Below are 19,916 nucleotides of genomic sequence, written 5' to 3' on the forward strand. Positions count from 1 at the left end.
TATAAAGACAATTTCTGGCTGCCCTGCTGGAGCTTACAGACAATCTGAATTTAACAGACTGAAACTGAAACCACTCTAAAAATGAGGAGGCTCAGGTGTAACACACAACCACTGATCCTTTTCTAAGCCAATTAAGATTAGGACACAATCCTAATCCTGGATGTTTGGGCTTTTTGTTTCTAACCTTCAGCCCATCTTCTTTTCTGTGTTTCCTTTCTGTAGCTCCCTGGGGAAATAGGGTTTGTTTCTTGTCAATCTGGCATCAGTATATGGAAGATGAAATAATGACTCGTGTGTTTTGTGGTGCTGTGTCATCCTGGAGGTCTTTCATCTGAACTGAAAATACATTTTATACATCACTGTTGTTTTAAATGCTAATTTAGCTTACTGGTCATATTGAAGGAGTAAGATTAAAATCTGGTTTTTCCTTACATAAGTTTTCTTACTAAACCAGTATTGGGAAGTAATAATAATAAAGAAAATGGCAGTATCTGAAAAGATTTTTTAAAATTTACTTTATTTTTCCTTAAAAATTCTAAGAAGCTAAGAGGTGAATAAATGCATTTCTGTGCCTTTGTTGCAGGAGTCTGCAGTGTCTGCCCTGGCTGCTCTGTGCAATGAATTTTACATCAACGAGGGGGGAGAAGCTGATCCAGCTCTGCAGGGTAATGATTCATGTTTAACACAGAGGCACAGAATGCTGGGCTGGAGCAAGCTTGCACTTGGGAGGGATTGCACAGAACAAGGAGGGGCAGCACTGGTTGTAAAACAACTTAAAATTCTTCAGGAAAAAATAACTGACAGCTGAAAGTTGTCTGAAAAATGACAACTGGGAAGTGTGCAAAATGTCTCATTTCCTACACAAATGCTGGCTTAGACTGAAGGGGAGTAGAAGGTACCACCATAATGAAGCAAATTTATGTTGCTTTTCTGTTCCATACTGTAAAAGAAAGAACCAAAGATTGTGCATTTCTAAAATCCTAAATTTTAACAAAGTGAATCTTTTTCACATCCTATTTTGCTGAACTTTGCCAGAGATCATGGCTGATTTCCAGGAGAATTGCTAAGGGATAAGAAAAGGATAGAAAAGGACACCCAGAGTTCTGATACATGTGCATGTGAAAACTCATGTGTTTGTGTTTGGATCAGCAGTACAGGAGGAGGCTTAATCTTCTCTTGGGGTGTATGAATCAGCATCTTTTTTTATACTGCTTTTCTTGTACCTGTCTTCCTTTCAAGGATCAGATTGTATCATGTCCATCAGAGACAAATTGCTGGATTGTACAGATAAATATTTTAACAATAACAACATTTATATTCTTGTTTTTCTAAATATGACAGTGAACGTACATGTACTTAATAAAATATTGATTCATTTTTCTATATTTTTTGCCATTATTAAATCAAGCAACAAAATACCCTATGATTTATTGGTCTTAGAGTTGTTCCCAAAATGATGTTGATATTGATCACATATGTATTTACATGCAGTCCCTGCCACAAAGACATTAGGGCTGAACTATAAAACCTGCCTATCCTGATTTGAAAATACTTTATATAGTGCTAAATCTTTACATTTTTGTCAAAAAAACCCAAACAAACAAACCCAAACCCCAAAATGGCCCTTTCCCTGCTGGAGTTTGGCCCTGCCTGCCAGATTCTTTGTGGGCAGCATGGGAAGATGTGATATGGTCCCAGGGCAGATAAAATCCCCACAACCTCAGGAAAGGCTCATGTGAGAAACCAGAACGTGCTGGGCAGGAGGAGGCAGTGCTGAGTCAAAGCAAACAAACTGAAAATGAGTTGAGAAGGTGATAGGGCAGATTTTATGTAAGGATGGAGTTTCAAGTTTCTGTAAAAGTGGACTGGAAAACTCAGGCAGGTGCCCAAGTCAGGAAGGAGAAGGGATCTGCTGGAAGTACAGGCTGCAGATGTTGCTTTACTCATTTAGACCCCTCTGAAGCCTCATGGGTTTTTTTTTCCTGGATTTGAGGTTTACTTTTCATCTGCCTTGTGATTGAAGTGACCATGGCTGTGATGGTCTGGGGACACATTTAGGTCAAATTTGTAGACAAGGATAAAATTTCTCATGGGACTGTCTGAAGTGGAATTGTAAAATGACAATTTTTCTGTTCTAGAAAAATCTCTGGTCAGCTCTATCTTGAGTACCCTTTTATTTGGCCTTGGCTGCACTGGACTCTGCTCCACACATGATAACAGAAGTGCTATTATACATGCAAGCATCTTTCAAAAAAAAAAACAAAACAAAACAAAACAAATGTATTTTATCTCTGTGCTGATAGCATGTCCAAATTTCATGCCTATCTGTTGTGGGATTGAAATCCAGTAGTAAAAGTCCTCCCAGAGTGTGTGATGGATGTGGGTATGAGAGGAAGCTGCAGTGCAGGAGCCTTAGATAAATCAATTAAAGCAGGTCTGGACATGATCAAGGGGATTAGGGTTAAAAAAAAAAAGCTTTTGGTAAAATTTAACCAGAGTTTCACTGATGATTAAAATGAAAACACCAATCAAGGGTGCTTTAGCAGTTTGACATTCTGAATTTGTCCTTATAAGGCTGCAGTTTTATTGAATCACTCCTTTTGCCTGTTTGTTTTGACCTTCTCTCAGTGTTTTCCTGTCTTAATGTGTTCTGCTTTGGTTTTGCTGACTTTCTCTTTTAATATTCTTTCAGGATGGGTTGTGTGGAATTAATATTGTAGGCACTTCATAGGCCCTGTTGGTTTATGAAGCTGAAGGCTCTTAGAAGAATATTAACATTTGCATTTCACTTTGCACCATAATTACTGAGTGGTTATAAGTAAAGAGCTGTTTTTTGCTCATTGCTGTGTCATTTGGCTAAAAAGTCAATCTTAAATTTACATCTCTCAAAGTGGAGACTGTCACAGCCTCACTGTTCAAGATCTTCTGATGATCTTTGCTGCTGTCACAGCAAACACAGCATCTTCCTGTGGCCTCAGGACTCTTAACACCCTGGTGGTTTGGAAAGTTTGGAAAGTTTGGAATAAATGTGCTTATCTGGAGGTGTTGCTCAGCTCTGGCCAGGGAGCTGGGCTGCTGCTGAGGGACGAGTTGGGGCCTGTCCATTGCATTGGGATTTGAAAACAGCCATGAATTATGATGAATGGGGAGTTTCTTATGGCAGCTCTGCTTTCTTCCTCTAGCAAATATTGCTCAACCATTTAAACCTTAGATTACAGTAAGCACTGGCACAATTATGTAATCTTCCCAGGATCTCTGCTTCTTGTTCTTTGAGGATTAAAAAGTGTCTGTGCAGTAACGGGATGGATAAGGATTGATAAGACCACCTTGCTCCTGTCTGAATCAGAGCTGTGTTTACTGCAGCTGGCTTGGAGAAGCTTTTCTGGAGTACTTTGGTTTTCTTTGTATTTTACAGGAGAGTTTAATGTGAAAAATTGGGTAAAGGAAGTACTGGCTGTAAGTCTGAGATAAAGACTGCAGCAGTAATGGGAACCTGTTCCTGATTTTTCCTCTTTTTATTTTTTCTTACACCCTCATTTTCTCCTTGATATCACTTTAGTGTTTGCTGAGGCTCCTTTTTCCATGCCCAGCTGGGTTTATTTTGTATTAATTCTTGTGCCTCTTGACTCTGCTGCTGTTTGCAGGGTCACTGTCCCCACTGTGTCCTGTGCCAGCACACAGAACCAAAGGGGGCATTTCTTCCTGAGCTTTCTCCTCCAAAACACCCAGCTTCATTTATGAAAAATGATCTGAAATTATATCACTGTTTAGTTATGATCTCTGTGTGTGCTAAACCAGGACTCCAGTCTGGAGTTTTCTGAGGAAAAACTGTTAAAATAACTGATATTCACAAACCTAGGGATCTCCTGCCTAACACAGAACACTTACCCAGTGCTGAAAAATGGAGACCTATAAATATAAAAAGAACTTGCTCCCCTATGCTTGGCCAGAAATTTGTGCTTGGATGTCTAAAATTTGGTAACTCTTTGAGAAGTTTGTCTTTTCTCTGTCTGAAGTGATAGGCTTAGTATAAATACAAAGTCAGATTTTTAGACAGAAGATATGAATTCATTCATGTAAAAGTGAACATCTTAAATTTTTTATCCATTTCCTGTAGAAAATTAAGTCATTCAATATTTTAGTTTAACAAATTACAAAATTTCCCAGCTGCTTTGTTTAGGGCATCTTTTCCTTATTTTCTTTCCTTAGCCAAATATGAAATTCTAATGATGTGGTGGTTGCTTTTCACTCTGCAATTGTGTTTTTTCCAGATGAGCTGGTGACACAGTACGTTTCAGAACTACAAAACACAGAGGAAATGATTCGTTGTGGCTTTTCACGAGCTCTTGGGGCCCTTCCAAGATTTCTGCTGAAGGGCAGGCTCCAGCAGGTGAGAAAATGGGATCATTGTAATGAATGAATGAAACCTGTGACAGTAATCAAATAAATAATAATGATCATAATTAAAGGTCTTTGTCAAAGGGTTTGAATGCTAATGTACAGAAAATCATCATGAGTTGAGCTTGCCATAGTTTCTGATAATTAATGTTTAGTCCTGCTTTAGTAGTGTTAATGGAAAGGCAGAGGTTGGATTAACCCTTTGCTGTGAGACATTGGTCCAAGGGAAGAGAGGAGAGGGGGGAAGAGAGATGTGCTGCAGGGATTGAACTGAAACCCCTGGAGAAACTGAGATATGAAGCCACAAAGTGAAATAGAAATATAGATTTAGAATATAGATTTTAGCTGTTAGTAGAAACTTACACCTAAGGGCCTTGAGTATCTAAAAAGCTGCAGCAGAGAGCAGAGCCCTTTTTGCCCTTGGGCACAATTCTACCATAGAAGTGGTATTTCTATAAAGTTACCCTGCCCCAAAATGTAAACTTAGCCTGTTGTTCACAGTTTTTACATATATTGTTCCCATAAACAAGAAGAACTGATAGAAATACATATGAATTTCTGAGTAATACTCTGGTGATGTTGTGTAGAATCTTACAGGCCTCTCCTGGTGAGAATCCAAACTCTGCTGCCTGCTTGGTTCTTTCGTACAGGATTGAAATAATTTTACTATGAGATCTAAATATAACATGAGAAATATAAATGCTTTGGATTTATATTTCTCAATCTTTGTATTTTTTCAGGTTTTGGAAGGTCTAAAAAAAGTTACAGTAATTTCCCCTGAAGATGTGAGCTTTGCTGAAGCCAGGAGAGATGCCTTAATAGCAATTGCAAAGTATGTTTCTCACCCTTGCTTGTGTCTAATTTTAAATCTTTCTGTAGAACTTTCTCCTGTTCATTCTGCTGGGAGCTGGGAGCATGAGTCTTGAAATCAGTTACAGTCACACACAACTTAACTGCATATCCGTTACTCACTTTATTTTTGATTCAGGGAATTACCACACACCTGACTATGGACTTCACTCTGATAGTGCTGTCAGGTTTTTATCAGTTAACTGACTACCTAGAGTGTATTTTAATGTTTGCCTTTCTCATGGGCTGCAATTTAATGAGCTTCCCTGAGGAGGAAGAATATATGGTTTTTCCACAGTCTTAAAAAGATCAAACTGATTTAAAGAAATTGTGTCTTTTATTTAAAATAATATTTTCTATGTTTAATGTCCCAGTGCAGTTAATAGTATACATTAATATTTTATGCTCTTAAACTGTTACACTGCTAAAAACCCTGTGTCTTCAAGGTAAAGAAGTTTAATATCAGGTTCAATGCACATTGTGTTGGCCCTTTGCTCTTCTTGGTAACTTCATTTTAAGGAGAGTTCAGAGACTGACAGAGACTGAAGCAAGTTCCTTTTTGTAGTGCTGTAGAAGGGAAAACAATCTACTTCCCTGCTCAGATCTTAGCTTTGAACCCAAACCCTGCTCAGTACTCCTCAGGTCAAATTCAGCACAGAAATATTCCTCATTCCACCTGCAGCGGACATTACAGGTGTTGTGAATTTTATTAACCAACACAACAAAGCTCGATGTTAATTACCTCCCATCCTTTCTTTTCCTCTTTTTCTGAAGGGTTTGCCAGACAGTGGGTGTGAAGGGAGATGGCTCCCAGCAGGAATTTGTGTGCAGGGATAATGTTGATCAGATTTATGCCACACTGCTCACCGGTGTCACCGACTACACCACCGACAGCCGGGGTGATGTTGGAGGATGGTAAGGTGGGGTGAAACCCAGGGCCACCCAGGTGTCCTGTGAAAAGCTGATGTGTTTTCAAAACCTCTTAGAAACAGGAGCTCCAGGCCTTTGGAGGTTTGAGCCTAGGTAGGAATTAGGAATGCACAGCAGGAAGAGAAGTAGAAAGTGAAAGGTGAGGCTGACAAGTTTTGGTTGTCCTTGCTCAGAAATTTGGAATATGGGGACTGATGCATTCAAAAATGAATTTAAGCCTTTTTCTGGTTCTGTGGGTGACATTAGTTCCTTTTAGTGAATACCAGGAATGTATCCAGTTGCAAAGCAGGGATTTAAAGCATTACTTCTCTTTATTTGAAACACCACATTTGGTGCTGCCTGACCTCTCCTGCTGCACATTGCTGTTGTGGGGATTTTTTGCCAGGAGAGGGAGCAGCTGCATAACGTGTTGAGAGGGACAAAACCTCTCAATTGTCCTGCAGCATCACCAAATCTTTTGTGAGATGAGGGCTTCAGTGATTTCAGGTATGGGACTGCAAGAATAAATCATAAGTCTATAGGAATATGTCTGCTGATAGGAAATCAGTAGCATAGGTAAATTAATAAATTTAGTAAACTTAATAATATTAATAAGATCTTAGTGATATTAAGTCTATAGCAGTCTTATTTTCATGGCATTCCTCAGTCTTCAAGGCCCCCTAATATACAAAGATTCAGTGTGTGTCACTGCATTCCTCTGCTCTGTATTCCTTCAGTAACAGTGACCTGGAAAGGCAGTTCCAAAATCCCTGACTGCAGAGGCTCGTGTCCTTCTTTGGGTTTATGTTTCATTTCCAAAGAAGCTCTAACTGGGGATGTGTCAGCACCTACTGATTGGAAGCTCCTGCCAGCTTTGAGTGGGAGAGATCTTGAAGAGTTCATGTTATTCATGCCATCCTGTAGAATTACACAGCATAGGCATATGGATCTTACAAACCAAACAGTCAGGGTGCTTTTCTGCACATATTTATGAGCAAAATGTGCCCAGCCTGAAGTAGTACTTGTTAATTAAAAAAATTAAATTCTCCTAGTTCAGGAACAAGTCCAATATCAGCAGATTTAAAATATCATTGCTTTCTCATTCTGTTTCTTCTAAACCAGTGAATAAGATGGAAAGATATGGAGAGAAATGCTGTTTCTCTGGAGAGACTTTGCCTTTTTAGTGTAATTTTTGTCTTTCTTTAATAGAGTCGTGGGAAAGTTTCACCAACTTTACTCTGCATATGCAAACTTTACCTTTCTTTTGACAGATTGTTTGCTGGGACATGTCTGATCTGTCTACAGGTGGTAGACATGAATATCTAAGTCAGATATGATACAAAAAACTAGTAAAACATAACCTTGATGAAAGACTGCCAGACTTGTTTTAAGCTGCTTTGGAAAAAATGATGTAATTTACCTTTTTTTACCATTATAACAAATGTCCCACCCAGTTTTAGATTGCACCTGCAACTGTTTTCAAGTTGTTTTGGAAATCAGCAAGGGGAGTATTTCTTCTCATAGAAGGCTGCTGGGCCTTTTCAAATATTTATTATTTTTCTTTTTTTTTTAATTACTACTGAGAAAGGATAACATTACTCTGAGTTACTAATGCTGGGCCTGGTCATGAGGTATTGCCCTTTTCTTAGAAAGGAATCACATTTAAAAACTCATGGATTGACAAGACATGGTTTAAAACAGCCATACTAATGATTTTTTAAATTAAAATTACACTTTTAAAAAAATTGTATTTAGACATTTTGAAGGGAGCAGATCATTATCTAGATAAGACTCAATTCAAGCATAACTTAGTGTTACTTTGGTCAAACTTTTTGTGAAATTAATTATTGTTTAGCATAGAGATTTAAGCCACTCTGAGTCACAACTTGTTTTTAATGTTGGAAATATTGAGCTTGAAAATTTCCAAGAATGTGACAGCATTAACAGTGTTCAACATCTGACTGTCAAAATGTGGGCTGGCCTTTTCAGAAAATAATTTGAAGCAGACAGAGCACTTAAGTTTAAATACATCTACTTGCACATGAAATATTACTAATCATTATCAGTTTTAACCTTCTTAAAATAAAGAATAAGCCTGGTGACATGTGGCTGGAATGAAAACCAGGCTGCTGAGGCAGGGGTGGCTGTTGGACCCTCAGTGCTGTGTGAGCTTTGTTTCACAGAATGGGACTGGGGGGACACTCCTTGTCCTCCCAAAAGATGGGAGCTGCTCTCAGAGGTCATTGCTTTTATTGTGAATTTGTGCTGCTGTCTTCACCCAGCTGATGAGATTGAAGCTGTATTTATTGCAAGGGGTGCTGCTGCAGCTGCTCTGATCCGTCTGTGTCTCCTCAGGGTGCGCGAAGCTGCCATGACCAGCCTGATGGAGGTGACCCTGCTGCTGGTGCAGAACGAGGCAGAGCTGATCAGTTCCACCATGTAGGTCATGTTCTGTTCCGTGGCAGCTCCTGGAGCTCCATCCAGCCCTGCAGGATGCACTCTGTGCTCCTCCTTTATGGAGTGTGACAGAACTTTGACAGAAGTGCATCAAGCCCACGCAGATGGGGAGGATGTTACATCTGCTTTTCACAGGGAAAACCTTGGGAGAATGTGGGGGGCAATCCCACCTTGGAAATGCAGCACAGCTGTGGGATTTGCCACCTCTGTGGTGCTTCCCAGTAGTGCTCACTGAGATAGAAAGCAAACTTGCCTGCTTATCCAGAGTGTCACATCATTAATTTGGAATGTGATCAGATGTGAGCATGAGCTTGGATTTGTTTCTTTGCAGAATTATTAGTAAGGAAATAAAAATAATTTACACTGAGGTCCTGATTTTTAATTTCATGATGTGGTGCTCCTAATAATAAAAGAACTAATAATAAGTACATTTGAAACATAGCTTGAGCTGCAGTAAAACTTTCCTAGTAGTAGTATTTGTTTGTAGATAGAGTGTGCCAATGGTTAGGTGAACATATACATGGTTTGGGATTTAATTAAAAACCCCAAATGTTGAAGGGCACCTAGAAGGAAAGCACTGGATTCTCTAAGAATACACTGCTCACTGGTGCCCATTTTCAGGGGCTTCCTCCTGTTCATCTGTTTATACACAGATTGTCCACATGGAACTGAGAAAAGCATTCCTGCCAGCTGGATCCCATTTTGTAAATATTCTGGGCCTTGGTGTAAGTGAAGGAATTTTAGCTGGTTTTACTGTCATTAGTGGCCCTTTCTGAAGGGTAAAGGGCCTTGTGGGACACAGTATTGTAGCTGTGAGTTTAGTTGTGAGCATAAACAAAATAGGATATTGTTTAAAACAAACTAGAATTGAAGAAGTGATTTACTTGGGATGCATGAGATGTAGGAGAGATTTTGTCCTCTGCTACATGGGCAGTTTTCTACTTCAAAATGTGCTTTTCTCAAAGTTCTGCTCCATTTCCATTGGAAATGTAGCAGTTCAGCCAAGCCATAAATCACTTTGTTATCTTTGGATGAAGGGTGGGGCAGTATCTGTAAAAGGTGGATAAAATGCTCTGTAACATTAATGTCATTAATTTTTGGTTGATCGATCTGTGGAAGATAAAGCCTCAAGATTCTATCACATTGTGAGTGTCTTAAATCACTTGTGTGTTCATTCTGAAGAGTTAAGCCAGAATACTTTTCCTAGCAAGATCATTCTTACTCATTTAATTGAAACAATTTAAATCTAAATACACATTCTACTGCTTAAATTTTCTGATTAATTACTTTCTTCTTTGTAGCTGCAAGCAGATTATGTGCTGGCTGGCTCAACAGTCAGCTGAAAAAATAGATAAATTCCGAGCTCATGCAGGATCTGTGTTCCTTACTCTTTTGCACTTTGACCATCCTCCAGTTCCACACATCCCTCACAGAGAAGAGCTGGAGAGGATATTTCCAAGGTAAGGTATTGAAAAATGTCCTAAAGCAATGAAAGTAAAAGATAAATGCACACAGTTTCACCTAAACCAAGCAACCTGATGTAATTTTTGTGCCCAATATGTGTATGGAGGAATATTTGGTGTTGTCAGGGTTTAATTGAATTGTCCTATGAATATGCATGAACATATTTTTTTCCTCAGCTGGAAAACATTGATCATAATGAGAGGTTTTAATGAATTCTATTGTTTTAACCAAGCTCTAGTTGCAGTAATTTTCAAAGATGGACTTTCTACTTAAAGCAAGAGTGAGAGCAGCTCATTCCTGAGTGGTGGTTATGATACCTGACGGGTGTGAGGAACATCCAGCTCTGTGTTTGGGGGATCCTCAGCCTGCTGTGATCCTCTGCTCTGCCTTGAGGCTGCTGATCATCAGCATCATCCGTGCTGAGGGGTGTGTTGGCTTTCCTGGGATAGGTCTGTCCTGGGATCAGCTACTGAGTAGCTGGGGGTGGGAGAGAGCACAGAATAAAACTGCAGAAAGAAACTTGTTTTCTAAATGTAGGCAAAAATGCCTGGGCAAAGGAAACTGCAGTTCACATCCTCCCTGGATCACAACAAGGATTTGGAGATTCCTTCAATTTACTGGCAGTGGCTAAAGCTTTGATTTGTATTTTCCCCATCTGCTCAAAGACCAATGTTTGATTTGATAGTTAGGTAATTCAGAGACCTTCCTCACTGGTGTGCAGGAGCAATGTGAGGACAAGAAAAGCAGTGCACCCACACAAGATGATTCTTTCCCTTCCCCTTCCAGGTGGGAGAAGGAGACGCTGAACTGGAACGCGGCGTCGGAGGCTTTCCCTCGGATCACGCAGCTCCTGGGGCTGCCAGCCTACCAGTACCACGTGCTGCTGGGGCTCTCTGTGTCCGTGGGGGGGCTCACAGAGACCACGGTGAGGCACCCCTGCTTTCAGGCCTGGTGGCCTTCTTGGCTTTCCTTTTAAAGTGTTGTTCTCCTGACTTGCTGAGTGCTGGTTTTCGGCTTCTTTTTTTCTGCCTCTGTCGAGGCTGGGTCGAAGACACTTGAGACAATAGTTCATGCTCAGGCTTAGGTGATTTTTACAGTCTCACAGCAGTCAGTTCTTCATTAACAAGGCACAAAAATGGATAACTATCCCTTGTTGCAAGCTCTTTTAAGGCTAAACAATCCAATTAAGAAATTACACCTAAACTATTTCCCTTTCAACCCAATAACTGATCACTCAAAGCCCTCAATGAGGAATTTTCTGTCCAATTACAAAATACCACCCAAACCCATGAAGAAGAAGGTGAAGAAGAACAAGGAAGCCTTCTCCAAGGCCCCAGGTCAAATGCAGTGCTCTCCTGGGAGTCAGAGTCTGTCAGCACAGAAAGTCTAAAATCCTCAGCATCCAGAACTCCAGCAGCTGGGCGTGCAGGGAACAGGGAGTGAGGGCGCTTTGTTTGTCCTCTCCTGGCCTGGCAGGACCTGAGTCCCAGCCCCACAGATCCCAGCCCCACAGATCCCAGCCCTGTGCTGGCTCTCCCAGCTGGGATCACAAGCAGAGCCCCTCAGCTCAGGGTTGCTCTTCTCCAATGAGGTGAAAGCCAGTTCATTTGTCACCTGATGTAAGGTGTTAACTGGTAGTTGTCAGTAGATGTTAACAGTATGAACAGCTTTCTTTTTTTAATTATTTTTACACATTTTCTACTAAGACACCAGTGAGATGTCAGAAGTTCCATTAGGAAGAAATATCATTCAGATGTCTGTCTAAATCCTCTGAGCTTTGCAATCCTTATTTCATTCTTCTGGCATGAAGAATCTCTTTATCACTGACTTTGGCAGTCTAAGCTGCCAAATTTTTCCCTACTTATAGTTTTAGTGTATCCTTCTGTCCTTATATTACAACTTGCATTGGTAGTTTCAGAATTCTTGGTTTCCAGGTATTTGGCTTAAAACATTTTTGGATTTGTTGTAGCCAAAGATGTAAAATATAAGGAGACAATTTTGGGGGTAAGGACATGGTTCAATATGACACCACAGAGGAATATCAGAGCAGTAACAGAATATTTTGGACTGTCAGTTAAGTCTTTAAATCCCAGTGGGCCTGTAACAGGAGGAGGTGGCTGTGAGTCAGTACCCCAGCAGTGGTTAAGAGTGTTTCTAATTAAGATTTCCATCTCCAATTAAGAAAACCAGTATAAAAGTGCTGGGAAACAGAATTTTTGTGAAGGGGGGAGCAGCTCCTGCTGGGTCACAGCAAGAAGGAGTTAAAATCACCTGGAGCTTGTCCCTCCTACCTTACCCTTGTCAGTCACAACTTGCCCAAGTGTTTTTGGTTTTTTTTTTTTGCCTGGTACTGTGGGTTCTGCTCTTGGGATCAAGAGATGTCTGTGGGCCTTTGGGTCTGGAGGAGCAGAGGATTCAGTGTCTGTGCAGTCTCTTGTTTAAACCGATTCTGAGCATTTTAATGTCTCTAAAATGGCAGCTAATTATATGGCAAGGGCTATTTTAAAACTTTGAAAACATGTGTGTGTTGGTTTGTGACAGTAATTATCAGATAGACAATGTAACTCTTAACAGATTTCTTTAATAGCAAACATGCACATGAAATTCAGCTTTCAGTCAAGCACAGTTAATTATAGGAGGCTCCACCAAAACCAAAGTTATTTGTCTTAAGTAAAAAAAGGAGGAAAGTTTTGGAGAAACAGACTTTTTGGCTGCTAGCTGGGGTCAGAGGAAAATTCTTATTCAATATTTTAATTTTTTTTTAAACTCCTGGTTGCATTTATTTCTGAAAAGTTGGAACAGCTCAGATACATGCAGCTCCCTTCCCTTGTTACATCTGACAGTGTGTTAAGGGAAACCTTCTGCAGTGTTCTCAAACTGTGATTGTGAAATGTTAACTTTTCTGTGACCCTCCAGTTTTCTTTAACACTAAAGGCTTGTTCTGGCTAAAATATTCTCCAGGGCTTTAGAAAGAAGATGAGCTAATTCTCTCGTGAGTCAGCTAGAAAGGCAAGGAAGGGCATTTACACTTGGGAGTGTATGTGTGTGGTGAATTAATACCTAAAATGTGATACAGAAATTAGAATTGTTGTGTTTTACAATGACTGGTATTCAAACTACTCTGTCAAAGCCTGTAGCATTCTTTGCTCAATATCCAGGGACTGATTTAAAACATTTATAGAAGATTTTAAGAAAAATCCTATTAAATCCATATGAAATAAGCAGCTTTTTAGAATTGTGGATAGGGGAAAAAGATTATTGGAATATGTGTTCTTGCAGTAATTTGTGTGTTCTTGTGACTCTCTTCCCTCTCTCACTTCAGAAATATCTGTGCACATACACACACGGGCATGGAAGTTAGAAAGAAGATTCTTGTGTGTACTGCAGGATAATCTGAGTTCAGATGTCAGTTTGTCTTTAGTCATCCCAGGGAATCCACAGGAGAAAGGCTCTGTTGTAATTCCGTGGTCAGTGGCAGTTTGGCTGCAGCTAAAATTGCTCTGCAGTATATTTAGCAAGAGTAGCTCTTTGTTTGGCTTTTTAAAGAGATTTTCTGGAATGAGCCATGTGGGGTCTCTGAAGTGTTGTGGTGGCAGTGGGGCTGCTGGAAGAATTGCAGCTCAGGCATTGGAAGTAATCTGGAAAAACAGAAGATGTCATTCCCTGTGGGATTTGGCACTCTGCTCCATCACCATGGTTCAAAGGGCACTTTCTCTGTGTAAAAGAATCTCTAATTATACATCTGGCCCACAGTGATGCATATTTCTTATGGCTGCATAAAACCCCTCAGTCTGTGGAGATCAGATGTACAATGCTGGTCTTTCTCCAGTGCACAAACCCTGCAGTTCCAGGAGTCAGGATATAATTTTGATATAATTTCATTACTGTTGAGCTACATTACATTCTAAATTTTGTTGAAGCACAGACTGTCCTGTGATTCCCTTTCCCCCTAAAGAGTAAAAATTGCATTTTAAAATGGTATAGAAATTGTAAGTAAAGCCTTGCAGAAAAAAACAGCATATTCTGAACTCTTAAAGTTCTTCTCAGGCAGTACGAGAGCTGTGTTACTGTGTTAGATCTCACAAATATATTGGGATGATAGTAATATTCTAAAACATCTGGTTACTGGGACAAATCTTATGCAAATCAATGCATATTTGGTGGAAGAAAGAGGCCCAAAATCCTCTTTTCTCAGTTGAGAGTTCTTGTGCAAAATACACTTGAGAATAATTCCAGGCATTCTTTTCTTAGAGAGAAAAATAGTGTGAGTTATGATATTCCTGCTGCAAAGTACAAACCAGGGCCCTGCTTCTCCTTGGTGAAGTCCTGGTGTGCTCCTTCACCTTCAGAGTCATAGCAGTTTTATTCTCTGAAGTGAGGCAGGATAATCATAATGGCTTGAGGATTTTTATTTTGAGAGAAAGACAACAATGAGCCTTTAATGTGGTCTTTTGTGGAAGAGTGGCCAACTTAATTTTGCTGAGGAAATGTTTGCCAACTTAAAAACGAAAAAACCCCAAAAGTTTGCCAGCTTAAAGAGAAAAAAAAAAAAACAACCAACTTTCCTTGGAAGTGGGTTAGTGCAGGTAAAATAGCCATGGTCTGCTGGTGCTGGTGTGATTTGTGCCCGTGGCTGCTGCTGGGCTGTTCCCAGTGCAGCTGGGCTCAGCTGGGCTGTCCTGCAGCCCCTGTTGGTGTGGCAGTGGATTTTTCCTGTCCTTCACTGGAGGTTCCTCCTGTTGCAGCTCAGATACTCTGCCCAGAGCCTGTTTGACTACATGAAGAAGATCCAGAGTGAGCCCAGTGCTCTGGAGAGTTTTTGTGAGACGTTGCTGAAGGTCTTTGAGGACAACCTGCGGAATGACCGGTAATGCTGGTCCTTGCCTGCTTTCCCTTTAACCCTTCTTCCCTTCCCTTCCCTTTTTTTACCTTTCCTTTTGGAAGTCAGATGTGTGGCACATCCACTGAATGCTCAAGGCTCATGAATTTGCTTTAATAGAGGTGCTCGGTACAGCAGGACCTGTGGTAAAATATGTAACCAAGGAGTGATGGCAAAATATTTTACACATTCAAGATTTTAAATCATAGAAGGGTTTGAGTTGCAGGGGACTCAAAGCTCATCCCATTCCAGTCCCCTGTCAAAGGCAGGGACACCTTTCACTATCCCACATTGCTCCAAGCCCCATCCAACGTGGCCTTGGACACTTCCAAGGATGGGGCAGCCACAGCTTCTCTGGGCAACCTGTGCCAGGGCCTCCCCACCCTCACAGGGAAGAATTTCTTCCCAGTATCCCATCCAAACCTTCTCTTTTGTAGCTTGGAGCCATTCCCCCTTGTTCTGTCACTCTTGTATTTTTATTTTGTTTCTTGTCTCCAGCGTTGAAAACATGGCCATGGTTATTCCAGCTGACAAGTGTTGGTTCATGTGGTGCTATAACCTCTGATACAGTCAGTGGAATACATTGTTCATACTCTAGAAAACAGATTAATGTTTTCTGGTACTGTCAATTGTGTTTTCAGGACCCTGCAAATGTAATGCAGGGGTGTTGTTAATTAGGTTTTTTCCTTTTTGGCTGGGAGGGAATGTCCCTATTCAGCCAACACTCACAAGGCACTGAGCAATCCTCCTCTGTATAAATCTAATTTACCTGTGTGTAGGTATGTAGGAAGTTTCCTCCTTTGCTTCTGATTAAAAATAGTATGTATCTGTATGCCAAGAAGTGTATTTACCTTGTTGAATCATTTTCTTTCCTCAGGGTGTCTGTACCTCTGCTGACAATGCTGGACCAGATGCTGGCAAATGGCTGTTTTGATATGTTCACTGAGCAGGAGAAGTGAGTTGCTGGAATTCTCTTTGGTTTATTTCCCACTGTGCATCAGGGCTCCTCAATCTTGCCCTGGGTGCTGCTCTGGGGGTGCACAGGGCGCCAAGTGTGAGTCCATATTGCAAAGCTTTAACTTTCCTCAGGTGGGACAAACAGCCTTGAAAGGGTCTTGATAAAATCCTTGACTCTCTTGTCTGTGTAGAAATGTGTTACTTGTTCCCTGTTTGACAAGCCAGGACATTAATCAAATGCAATTTGCATATTTCACCTGGGATTCTTGGACCAGTATCAGATGCATTCTTCATTTTCCAGCTTCCTAAATCCCTGCTGGTTGGAGCACATTCCTTGGTGTGCTGGGAGCCTTGGCAGTGTCCCTGTGTGGTGCTGTAAACCCTCTGTGCCTACAAGCTGTGGCCCCCCAGTCCCACTGCTTTGGTTAATGTGAATATCTCCAAAGATGTTAATTAAGATTCTAATAATAATAAAAAAGGCATTTCCCACCTTCCACCCTGAGCTCAGTCCTGTGGAAAGTGTTCAGTTTAGGAACAGATAAATGTGAGTGAGATATTCCACTGTGAAATCATGGGGCTTTGCAGATGTTTCAGAAAAACATGATTTTAATTTCAGTAATATTAAAATCTATTCCACAAGCTCTCCCAGGCAGCATCTTGGCACGTCTGCAGGTATTTACACAATTGTGCAATGTAGATCCTGCAAGCACAGATACTACATTGGGAACTTGTTGATTCAAGAACTGCCCACAGCAGATTAATCTAAAAAGCCTTCATCATTCTGAAAGTTTTGATTGAGCCCACTCTTGTCTTGAAGTGTGGTTTTATTTAATATTTCTTAAATTGAACTTGGCATTCTCTGTTTGAATGAGAATTTAAAGTGAGTCCAAGACAGCTGCAGTGAATATTACTTGTTCAGTTTGATAATTGTGCCAGTGGTCTGGGGCTTCCACACAGGCTCCAGCCATCCCTGCTGGGGAAGGTGAGAGATTCTGGGTGGAAATTTCCAGTCCAAGTCCTGTCTCCCAGGTCACTGAGCAGAAACCAAGTGGTAGCAGCAATGCCTTTGCTGTGTGAGTGACTCAGACTCAACCCTGTGGAGCCATTGTGATGCTTTGTGTAAAAGACCTGAAATAAAACCCAGGGCTATTATGGGGGAGAAAGATTTTGAAGCTCATCCAGATGTATTTTCCTCCAATTTGATGATGAAACCAAAAAAGAAGATGAATAATGAAGCAGCCAAGTGGATCCTGCTGCTGTCAGGGGAGTGAAATGCTGGCCTGGAGTGCAGAACTTGTCAGCATGCAGAGCCCAGGAAGGGCAGAGCAGTGGGGAGGTGGCAGGCACTTAAAAGATGGAGAGTTCAGTTCCTGCATGTGTCAGATTTTGGGAATGTAGGTGCCTCCTGGTGCAGAGCTGGCCATGCTGAGTTACTGTGGTACTTCACAGGGAGCCAGGTGAATCCCAGGGCTCTGCCATGCTCTGTGGGTGGATCAACACATGATGGGGGAGCCCAAAATTCCCTTTCATGCAATGTTTGCATTCTGTTACTCTGGTGAGTCCTTTGGGTGTAGTCAGGGATGGATGCACTGATCCTGCTCCAGGGCCTGCCTGCCCCTGCTGTTGGATGCCACCTGCTCCTTTTTGAACTGAAAAGTCTGACTTTGGGTCTGGCTCTGGAATGGAACCATTTACTCCCTTTCCAGAGCAGCCTCCATAAAAATGTGTAAGAACATCACAGGGTGGGTTCTTACAGATTTTTATGTGGGAAAATGGAGACCCTGTTTGGTGGCATGGAAAGGCCACATGTGCCTGCAGTGTCAGGTGGTTTTATGTAGAGTGTGCCTGAAATACAAGTTGAGATACAAGCATGTATGTCATATATTTTTCCTTGGGATGTTCAGCTCCCGTTTAATTTCCTTCCCTCTTTTTTTTTTTTTGTTTTACCGTGTTGGGCTGAATGGAGTTGTAGCAAGGGAATTGGCATGTAGGATGTCTGGCATCAGGATTATACCTAAACCAGCCACCAAACAGGCAACTGTTGCATTGTAAAAAAGTGTTTGCAAATGCATTTTGAAGTTTGAAGTGGAAACTGTGTGCTCTCCCACACATTTATTTTCTAATAAAACATCCACAGTCCTGAATGGATCAAATCCAACAATGCTTAATTTCACCAGGATTAGGAGCAGGATCAGTTTGACCTTTGTGAGTGCTCCAGTTAAAACCAGTTGCCACAGGGTGTCACTCCTGCCTTGCACAGGTGGAACCCACCAGGCATTTTCCTGCCTTTTCACACCCTGCAGCTTGTACAGTTTGGAATATAAAGCTCAGCATTTCTGGTGTGGTTCTGCAGCTGAATCTCAGTGTTGGGGAAGCTCTGTGTGATCTGTGTGCAAAAGGACAAGTGAGCCCTGGTGTTCCAAACCAGGAGAGTGGAGCAGGATGCTTGTGCTCAAGGGAGTGGATTTGCCTTGTGTGGACCTGGCCAGCAGGGATGGGGAGTGTGGGGTGAAATGAATCATTTCCAGTCCTGTGGGGCTGGAAATGAATCAGCTTCAGTGTCACCAGGGTCATCAAAAGGCTTTCAGAACTGGCTCCTCTGTTGTGCTTGGCTTAGGGAAAAGAACTGCTGCTAGGCATATTCCAGGCTGTTGTTTCCTACCTGTCCTGAGGTGACATCAACCTGCTTGTCCAGCAGCAGAGGCTCCCCCTCCCTCGTGCTGACAGGAGTGGTTTGTGGCACTGGAGAGCTGCTCTGGGTGAAAAGTGCCCTTTTCCCACTGGGCTTGAGGGCTTTCCTCAGTCCCACGAGTTGTGCCAGAATAGGAAGGGAATAGGGAGGGAAATAGGAAGGGCATAGGAGGAAGGTTTCTCCTGGCAGCAGGGCAGGTGGGTGCTGGGCTGAAGTGTTGGGGATGCTGCAGCATCACTGCTGCTCCCACCAAACAGGGCAGCAGAGCCCTCAGCTCTGTGCTCACACAGCCCAAACCCTCCTGATTCCATCCCAGAGCAGTTTGTGGAGCTGCTCTTGTGGCAGTGCAGGGAGTTTGTGGCTTGGGGACTGCTGGAGGAGTGGGCACAGCTTGGAGCAGAGTCTCAGAATGCACACTGGGCTCTGTGACCTCTCCAGTGCCTGCCCTGAAAGCTCAGAGGTTCCTGGCAGCTCCCTGCTGGTGGGGGGACAGAGGAGAGTGAACTGAGGCCACTGGCAGAGCTGGCACTGGAGTGTCACTGGTCACAGCTCCTGCTGCTCAGGGGTGAGGGATCCCCAGTGCTGCTGGGGCTGCCCTGGGGACTGCTGGCTCCTCAGGAGTGTGGTAAGGTGGGAATAATACTCAGTGCCATGAAAACAGAACAGCCTTGGAATGGCAGTTCAGGATCTTGTGCTCTCTGGGGTAGAAAGTGACATTTCTCTCTCCTACATTATGTACTTTACACATTCAACAGAAGCACCCATGTATTCTGTTTGTTTCTGGTGATCTTGCAGTGCTTTAAGAAGCTCTGTGTCCCCATTGATCTCCAGCTGATAATCTCCATGTATCCATGCTGCCCTGGACTGGTTTCTCAGCAGTTTTCTGCTCTGGCATGAGCAGCTGTGCAGCAGAGAGCTGGCAGGGGCTGGTGCAGCTCCACCCTGGCAGGGGCAGTGGCACTGCTGAGCCCAGCTCACCTGGAGGAGGGAGCAGCACTCTGGCAGTGCCACGTGTGCCCAGTTCACAGAATGCAGAGAGAACTTTCCTTCCCCAGTGCTGATGCTGTTCTGCTGGCAGAGTGCCCACACAGGAGAAGGAATTTTCTCAATTTCCTTTACAGAGGCCAAGCTATTTGAGTCATTTGAGATCACACACAGGTTAAGTTTGGTTATTGCAAATGTAGAATTGGCAACCAACAGAAAGGAAAGTGCATCTGTTTTAAACACAAAATGCTGCTCATGAGGTTCCATGTTTTAAATTTGTTCCAGATGCTCCTGTTCCAATTGGTCTCTTTGTTGCTCCCCTTCTCA

General features: G+C 42.1%; 1 protein-coding gene across 1 annotated transcript in view; it reads left to right on the top strand.

The window, feature by feature from the left end:
• Positions 1–19,916, top strand: part of TBCD (tubulin folding cofactor D) — a 107,863-nt gene that overhangs the window by 81,150 nt on the left and 6,797 nt on the right. Inside the window, exons 27-35 of the mRNA XM_064395956.1 lie at positions 584–665; positions 4,272–4,390; positions 5,139–5,230; positions 6,022–6,162; positions 8,512–8,595; positions 9,915–10,073; positions 10,864–11,002; positions 14,823–14,944; positions 15,834–15,911. Coding sequence (XP_064252026.1) covers positions 584–665; positions 4,272–4,390; positions 5,139–5,230; positions 6,022–6,162; positions 8,512–8,595; positions 9,915–10,073; positions 10,864–11,002; positions 14,823–14,944; positions 15,834–15,911 — 1,016 coding nt within the window. The remainder of the gene's footprint in view (positions 1–583; positions 666–4,271; positions 4,391–5,138; positions 5,231–6,021; positions 6,163–8,511; positions 8,596–9,914; positions 10,074–10,863; positions 11,003–14,822; positions 14,945–15,833; positions 15,912–19,916) is intronic.

This window comes from Passer domesticus, chromosome 20 (genome assembly GCF_036417665.1).
Source record: "Passer domesticus isolate bPasDom1 chromosome 20, bPasDom1.hap1, whole genome shotgun sequence".
In the NCBI taxonomy this organism is placed as follows: Eukaryota; Metazoa; Chordata; class Aves; order Passeriformes; family Passeridae; genus Passer; species Passer domesticus.